This window comes from Meles meles, chromosome 7 (genome assembly GCF_922984935.1).
Source record: "Meles meles chromosome 7, mMelMel3.1 paternal haplotype, whole genome shotgun sequence".
NCBI classification, from domain to species: Eukaryota; Metazoa; Chordata; class Mammalia; order Carnivora; family Mustelidae; genus Meles; species Meles meles.
In genome coordinates, this window is record NC_060072.1 from 6,941,646 (window position 1) to 6,950,388 (window position 8,743).

The window sequence follows — 8,743 nt, forward strand, 5'->3', positions numbered from 1 at the left end:
TTGTGCACACTCTCTCCCTCTTTCTCTGTCAAATAAATAAAATCTTTAAAAAATAAAAATACGGGTCCCTGGGTGGCTCAGTGGGTTAAAGCCTCTGCCTTCAGTTCAGGTCATGATCTCAGGGTCCTGGGATCGAGCTCCGCATCGGGCTCTCTGCTCAGCGGGGAGCCTGCTTCCCCCTCTTTCTCTGCCTGCCTCTCTGCCTACTTGTGATCTCCATCTGTCAAATAAATAAATAAAATCTTTAAAAAATAAAAATAAAAAAACAGAAAAGAACAGAGAAAATGCCAACCTGTGTCACGGAGATCTCCAGCTTTGGTCCTGGCCCGGCTGGCTTTCGCACTGTCATGGCCATGGGGGTCATCTTGATTGGTGAACAGCATGATCCTCTTATGGCTCATCTTGACCTGGACATCGCTAAAGAGGTTGGCACAGACCCAGAGCACCTCACTCAGTGAGTAGTCAGATCCATGGCCAATTAGGTCTTGGAAATGTTTTTTCCCCTGTTCCCCTTTAAACTGGTCAAGCTCGAGCACTCGTTTCGCACCTGATCAGAGACAGGGAGTCAAACAGGCAGAAAAATCAGAACAGAGTTAATGCCCCATTTATATGGCAAACAGAAGAGCCAAGGTCCCGTTCTCACCCCAGAAGTGTTTAACCCACAAAGAGCACATCCCAGGAAGAACCCCCCTCTGCAGGAAAGCATACTCTTAGTCAGCAGGTCATCTACTTCCTTCGCCACATCCTGCTCTGTTCAGGGTAGTGACCTTCCAGTTTAAGGGAAAAGCTGATCTTACGCCTCTACTGACCTGGATTATCCAACTCCTGCAAGACGTAAATATTTTTGAAATTCACTGAATTTTTATCCTTCTCAGTACCATAGAACACCACTGCCAAGAGATCTTGATCACTGCTTATGATCTTATTGGTATACACACTCTGGATACACTGATAAAATCAAAATAAAAACTCAATTAATATTTACCTTACCACAAAATTGAAACTCCGTAAGTGCCTGGGGCATAGGAGACGCTTAATATATTTGCTGAATCTGTCCATGGCATTACATTAAGGCCTGACTCCTACCTTCAGAAAAGTCATGAATCAGTGAGAGGGATGGGCATATGTATTATGCTATAACAAAGGCAGCGTGTGTTAAGTATACAGAAGTATAAGTAGTTCCTACTGTAAGAAATCAAAGAACTGGAAACACTTATTAGTGAGGGAGGAAATTCCGCTGTAAGAAGGGAAAACAGGGGCGCCTGAGTGGCTCAGTGGGTTAAGCCGCTGCCTTCGGCTCAGGTCATGATCTCAAGGTCCTGGGATCGAGTCCCGCATCGGGCTCTCTGCTCGGCAGCGAGCCTGCTTCCCTCTCTCTCCCTCTGCCTACTTGTGATCTCTCTCTGTCAAATAAATAAAATCTTTAAAAAAAAAAAAAAAAAGAAGGGAAAACAGCCCAGTATTGGAATCAGAAAACCTGGATGTGAGTCCCACTGATGTCACTTACTTAACTGACTGAGTTTGGACAGGCCCATCTGATCTTCCCTCAAGCAGCCTGAGACCAAGAAACAGAGGGCACCTATGTAAAACAATTACCTATGCGAAAGGTTTAAGCTAACAGTAAGTAGATGGGGCCCATCAGGAAGTCCATAACTGCTAACAGCATCTTTTTGTCCCTAACAGCATCTTTTAGAAGAAAATTTGCTTAATTCCACAATTAAAGATATCGGTATTCTAGGAAAATCTTGTCTAGTAATTATTTCTACAAGTATTTTAATCTACTCTTTTTTAAGATTTTATTATTTATTTGACAGAGAGAGATCACAAGTAGACAGAGAGTCAGGCAGAGAGAGAGAGAGAGAGGAAGCAGGCTCCCTGCTGAGCAGAGAGCCCGATGCGGGACTCGATCCCAGGACCCTGAGATCATGACCTGAGCCGAAGGCAGCGGCTTTAACCCACTGAGCCACCCAGGTGCCCCTCTACTCTTTTCTTTTAATTGAAGTATAGCTGTAACACAACGTTACCCGTGTCAGGTGTACGACACAGCGACCTGACAAATCTGTACATCATGCTTTGCTCGTCACAAGTGTAGCTCCCACCTGTCACCCTATAAAGCTGTCACCGTACCACTACGTTCCTTCTGCTATACTTTCCATCCCCTCCACTTTACCTACTTTGAGCAGTCTATAAACATTTACAAAACTTTGGTGAGGGCTTCTTTTAGGTTCTAAGAATTAAAAATACAAAAAAAAATTTTTTGAGAAAATATTTTTTCATTGCTTATCAAATACATTATCGACATCTGTGAATGTCTCACTTATTTACTACATAGTACTACATTTTCTTTCGGGTCCTTTAGGCATCAAGGGTTCCAAGAACCCTTTGAAATTACATGCAGAAGTATAAGTGGATCTTTTTTTGGAGACAGGGTACATAGCTTTCGCCAAATCCTCAAAGAGGGCCATAATCAGGGCGCCTGGGTGACTCAGTGGGTTAAAGCCTCTGCCTTCGGCTCAGGTCGTGGTCTCAGGGTCCTGGGATCGAGCCCCACATCGGGCTCTCTGCTCCGTGGGGAGCCTGCTTCCTCCTCTCTCTTTGCCTGCCTCTCTGCCTAGTTATGATTTCTCTCTATCAAATAAATAAAATCTTAAGAAAAAAAAAAGAGGGCCATAATCCCAAAAAGGTAAAAGCAGTCCTCCTCAAAGAGTGATCTCCAAACCAGCAACATAGCATCACCTGGGAACTTGCTGGAAATGCAAATTCTTGGTCCCAGCTCTAGATCTACAGAACCAGAAATTCTGATACTGGGGTAAGGCTCTGCATTCGTGCTAACAAGGCCTACCGATGACTCTGACAACCACTGCTTTAAAGTTAAGGACTATTCCCATTAATTCTTTTTCTAGATACAAGATATTCTGATTTGCCAACTACAGGAACTGTCTGTACACAAATTAGAACATCAGAAGCCTCTGTTTGGCTCCAAACTCTAAAAATATAAAACATAATATATGCAGCTAAGTCTTTAGAATTTATAATTCTTCTCTATAAAGAAATGGTAATCTTTTGGAGGTGGACTTCACATAAACAAATTAACCATTTTTATTTTATTTTTCAATAGGCTCCATACCCAGTGTGAGACTTGAACTCACAACCCCAAGATCAAGGGTCTCATGCCCTACTGACTGAGCCAGCTGATGTCCCCAAATTAACCATTTTAAAATTAATTAATTCAGCAGTATTTAGTACATTCACAATGCTGGATAACCACCACCACTGTCTAGTTCTGAAATAATTTTATCACCCCAAAAGCAAGCACCATTCTTACCATTAAGTAACTGCTCCCCTCCCCGTGCCTCTGCCTCCATCGCCATTCCTGGTAACCACCCACCTACATTCTCCATGGATTATGGGTTTTTTTTTTTTAAATATTTTATTTATTTGACAGAGAGAAATCACAACTAGGCAGAGAGGCAGGCAGAGAGAGAGGAGGAAGCAGGCTCCCCGCGGAGCAGAGAGCCCGATGCGGGGCTCGATCCCAGGACCCTGGGATCATGACCTGAGCCGAAGGCAGAGGCTTTAACCCACTGAGCCACCCAGGCGCCCCGGATTATGTATTTTTTATTTCATACAAATGTAATCTCAAAATGTGTGACCTTTTGTCTGGCTTTCTTCACTTAACATAATGTTTTCAAGGTTCATTCACCTTGTGGTCTCAATATGTCACTCCTTTTTAGGGCTGAGTAGTACTCCACGGCGTGTATAAACATTTTGTTTATCCACTCAAAACATTCAGGAATAACACAGAGGTGGTGGTCACACAACATTATGAATGACTAAAATCTTTGAAATGTGTACCTTAAAATGGTTAATTTTATGTTATGTAAACTATACCTCTATTTAAGAAAAAAAATATTGAGGCTCCTGGGCAGTGCCTTTGGCTGAGTGTCAGACTCTTGGTTTTGGCTCAAGTCGTGAGATCAAACCCCACATTGGGATCCTCGCTCAGCAGGGAGTCTGCTTGAGATTCTCTACCCCTCTCGGCCCCTCCCCCCTGCTCACACTCTCTCTCTTAAATAAATAAAGCTTTAAAAAAACAGAACAAGGGGCGCCTGGGTAGCTCAGCCGGTTGGGCGTCTGCCTTTGGCTCAGGACATGATCCCGAGGTCCTGGGACGAGCCCCGCATCGGACTCCTTGCTCTGTGGGGAGCCTGCTTCTCCCTCTGCCGCCTGCTCTCCTGGGTTGTGCTCTCTCTCCCTCTCAAATAAATAAGTAAAATCTTAAAACAAAACAGAACAAAACCAAATATTTACTCCCTGATGGGACGGGTACTATTATTTTCTCCATTACGCAGATGAGGAGACAGATACCAAAAGGTTCAGCAGCTCTTCTGACCTCATATAGTTTGTAAGCGACAGAATCAGGACCTGAACCCATTTTTGATTCTATTGGGTAATTAGCTAGGAGAGGGACTGCTGGGTCGTGGGAATTCTATGTCTAATTCTCTGAGGAACTGCCATCCTGTTTTCCACAGCAGCTGACCCATCTCACATTCCCACCAGCAGTTTCCAATTTCTCCGCATCCTTGCCAACGTTTCTTAGTATCCTTTTATTTCCCCTCTAAAATATAGCCATGCTAGTGGGCGGGATACCTCACTATGGTTTTGCTTTGTTTTTAATTTGCTTTTCTCTAATGACTAAAGATGTGCATCTTTTTGAGGGCTTCTTGACCATCTGCAGATCTCTAGAGAAATGTCGTTGCAAATCCTATGCCCATTTTTAAATTGGCTTGTCTTTTTGCAGTCTTTTTTCAGCCATGGGTCATACTCAGCTTCCAAATACCAATGGAAAGAGGACTCATTTAACACCATAACTGTTGGAACATCCTTTCTTCCTTCACACACACATCTTTACAGGAGGAGGAGCCCTTCTGTACCACCAGGGCTAACACAGGAACTGGGAGCAATGTATTCCTAGGGTCTGAAGTTCAAACACGAAATAAAATGGGCCTGTTCCCCGGCGCTGCTACCTTTTTTTTTTTTTAGCTCAGAGTACAGGCAGCCATCCTGGGAGAGGCTAACCAACACTGATTATTCACAAATTTTTCAGAGAGTCCATAATTTTTAGAGTGGTGTTAATACTTTTTTTCCTCTCCTTCTTTCCTTTTTTAAAATTAAATAGAAGGTAGTCTTACCTGGATGCTCATGTCAAAAGGAGTCATTTCATCTTCACCCTCAGATTCAAACATGGCCCTAGAACCATCAACCAAGAAAATCAAACTATCTCTTCCTGAGTATGTATATTCTCCTATGGGGGGAAAAAAATAGAAGAAAATGTTTGCACTTGTGGTCATATTTATCATGTTTATTATTCATGTAAAACAAACAGAAAAAAGCCCATTACAATGCCCCCCTCCTCCAAAGAGTAACCACTAACCTGACTTTCAATAATCATTTCCTTAATCCTTTATAGTTTTATCATCCTAGTGAACATTCCTAAACACTAGTTTTGACTTAAAAAAAAAGTTTCGGGGGGCACCTGGGTGGCTCAGTTAAGCATCTGACTCTTGATCTCAGCTCAAGTCTTGAACTCACAGTCGTGAGTTCGAGCCCCCAGTTGGGCTCCACACTGGCCATGGAGCCTACTTAGAAAAAATAAGTTTTTGAAACCTCTTAATCTATAGATACTCCTCCGTTTTTGTGTCTTATAACTTATATGCTGAAGAACCAGAACGTTGTGTGACATACAGTTTTCCACCTTCTGGATTTTGCTGACTGCATTCTTTTGGTATAAACTGACATAATCTTCTTTCTTTCCTACCGAGGACCTAGACAGGATTCATCATCAAGATTCAGGTGTTCCTTTTTCCTTTCTGGCATCATAGGTGATGCTGAGTTTTTTATAAAAACACAAAAAATAGGGGCTCCTGGGTGGCTCAGTCAGTTAAGTGTCTGCCTTTGGCTCAGGTCACAATCTCAGGGTCCTGGGATCCAGCCCCAGTCAGGATCCCTGCTCAACAGGGAACCTGCTTCTCCCTCTGCCCTTCCCCCCTGCTTATCCTCACCTGCTCACTCACTCAATCTCTCTCTCGTGTTCTCTCTCAAATAAATAAAATCTTTAAAAAAAAAGAAACACAGGGCGCCTGGGTGGCTCAGTGGGTTGAGCCGCTACCTTCGGCTCAGGTCATGATCTCAGGGTCCTGGGATCGAGTCCCACATCAGGCTCTCTGCTCAGCAGGGAGCCTGCTTCCCTCTCACTCTCTCTGCCTGCCTCTCTGCCTACTTGTGATCTCTGTCAAATAAATAAAATCTTTAAAAAAAAAAAAAAAGAAACACAAAAAATGTCTGGTTGTCTCCCTTTTTTTCACACTGCTGCTTTTAATACAATAAACATAATTGCCCACCTATAAAACAATATGGTGATTATGGGTCAAGAGCCCTAAACAAAAATTTTTTGTAATTTTAATTAATTTATTTTTATTAACATATAATGTATTATTTGTTTCGGGGGTACATGGCCGTGATTCATCAGTCTTACACAATTCACAGCACTCACCATAGCATGTACCCTCTCCAATGTCCCTCACCCAGCCATCCCATCCCTCCCACTCCCTCCCCTACAGCACCCTCAGTTTGTTTCCTGAGATTAAGAGTCTCTTATGGTCTGTACAAAAATCCTATCATGACCCAATGAATTCTACCTCTTAGCAATCTAAAGAAGATATGGGAAACCCCTTATACAAAATTTTCCACAATATTGTTCATTAAAGTAAGAAATTGAAAGTAGGGTGCCTGGGTGCCTCAGTCATTAAGCGTGTGCCTTCGGCTCAGGTCAGGATCCCAGAGTCCTGAGATCGAGTCCCACATCGGGCTCCCTGCTGAGCAGGAAGCCTACTTCTCCTTCTCTCACTCCCCCTGCTTTGTTCCCTCTCTTGCTGTGTGTGTCTCTCTCTCTCTCTCTGCCAAATAAATAAATAAAATCTTAAAAAAAAAAAATTTGAAAGTAACTAAAATGTCCAGTGGGAAGCAGACTGAAAAAATTACAGTACCTCTAAAACGAGTTATAAAGATGACATATATATAGTTACATGGGAAAATACATCTATAATATATCAAGAAAAAAAGGCAGAACACAAAATTAAGTTTAAAATTGTTTCTGGAAGAAGAATGGTGCAAATTAAAATGAAAAAACATATTCACTATGATTATAAAAAATCAGACACAAAGAAAAGCAGACATACATAGTTAAGAAATATCAGAATGAAAGATAAAGGAAATTTCCTTCAATGAAGGAAATATGCAAAATGCCAAAATGCTGGCAGTAGTAGTGTTCGGGCAGTAGAATATATAGATTACAGCAAATTTTCTCTTTTATATGTTTCCTATGTTTCTCGCTTTTAGTAAAAATTTTCTTACCCAGGACTTAAATTCACCAGTATGTAGACTTACATGTACCCCTTACTTCTCTTCCTTTATCCTTTGTGTTACCACCTTGCCTGAACATAGACTCCCAAACATGGAGACCATGGGGAGAGAATGAATCTTGTAATTGTGTTGCTCACGTTTTCGCTTTGGTTGCTGCAGTTATTATAGGGTGAAGACATTTTTACACTGAGGTCCTACAATGAGTAAAACAACTCTCCTGGGTGAGGAAGGGTCTTCCCTGAGCCACCTAAGGTGACAAAAGATACCAATGTTCAGGGTCATTGACTGGAGCTCAACAGATGTCTATCAGAACCCAGTAAAAGTTGAAGGCTACGAATGTCTCATAGACTGGAGTAGGACTTGAATAAAAGAGCCTTGGATGGCTCTGCAAAGTTCAAAGGGAGAAAAGCGTTTGACATTCTCTGGGGAGAGCAGGGTAAGCCATTAGACAGCAGAGACAGGGAAAGTCTTATACGCAGAACCGCGCACACGTTAAAGTCACTTACCACCTGCTTCAAGTCCCTCTTCTTGTTCTTCTTCTTCATCGCCCTCGTTTTTGTAATAAGACTCCCAACCTGACATATTGTTTACTGCTCACGAGGTGAAAGAAAGTTATGATCAGTCAGAAGCAAATTTATCCCTAAAAAATATTGACTCCTAGGCTCCTATGAGATTCGCCCTAAAGTCTCAAGGTTACTGGTGAGGAATGTGGATGCTGGATCCTGCTGCCTCCAGAGCTCTCAGTAACTGAGATGCATTAGTATACGGCCGTGGGCATCATTCCAGCGGCAGCCTCACCTCCGCTATCCCTCAGGGACGCTTCAGGGCCGGCAGCGGCCCTCCGACTGACTGGGGTGCTGGGGCAGCCCAACCTGAAGGTCCCGTCTGGCCTCCAGCACCATCTGGACCTACGGAATTCCTGCTCCAGGGTACTAGATCCTCTAGCGGACCCACTGTGCTCATCCCGCCCCCAAATTTCCCCCAACTCCTCCGCCAGCCACGCGGAGCGAGAGGGTCTCACTGCAGGCTGGCCTCAAGGCCAGGTGCCGCCTCCCACGGAGGAGGGGACGGGGACCAGAATCTGTCTCTACCCCGCCGGTCTGCACACTCCGTGCTGACGCTACCTCGCGGGGAGGCTAGAGGGGCGCGCAAAACTAAGTGACCGAAGCACGTTGAGGCCAGCCCCGGCCGGAAAGCAAGGGACAAAGCCAAAAGCCCGAGCGGCCTACCTTAGAAACAGGGAAGAGATCAATTTGGACAAAAGGCGGGGCGCCACGCTCGCACGGGCTCCAGTTCGCGCGCCCAATCAACGCCCGTTACG

At 43.8% G+C, this 8,743-nt stretch overlaps 1 protein-coding gene across 2 annotated transcripts in view; it reads right to left on the bottom strand.

Annotated features, from left to right (window-relative positions):
- The window catches only part of XRCC6 (X-ray repair cross complementing 6), a 32,454-nt gene extending 23,733 nt beyond the window's left edge, over positions 1-8,721 (bottom strand). For both annotated transcript variants that reach the window (XM_046012045.1, XM_046012044.1), the window contains exons 1-5: positions 8,652-8,721; positions 7,929-8,012; positions 5,193-5,305; positions 810-948; positions 293-547 (exon numbers count right to left, since the gene is read on the bottom strand). In XM_046012045.1, coding sequence (XP_045868001.1) covers positions 293-547; positions 810-948; positions 5,193-5,305; positions 7,929-8,004 — 583 coding nt within the window. In that variant the 5' untranslated portion in view covers positions 8,005-8,012; positions 8,652-8,721. The remainder of the gene's footprint in view (positions 1-292; positions 548-809; positions 949-5,192; positions 5,306-7,928; positions 8,013-8,651) is intronic.
- Positions 8,722-8,743: the final 22 nt, after the last annotated feature.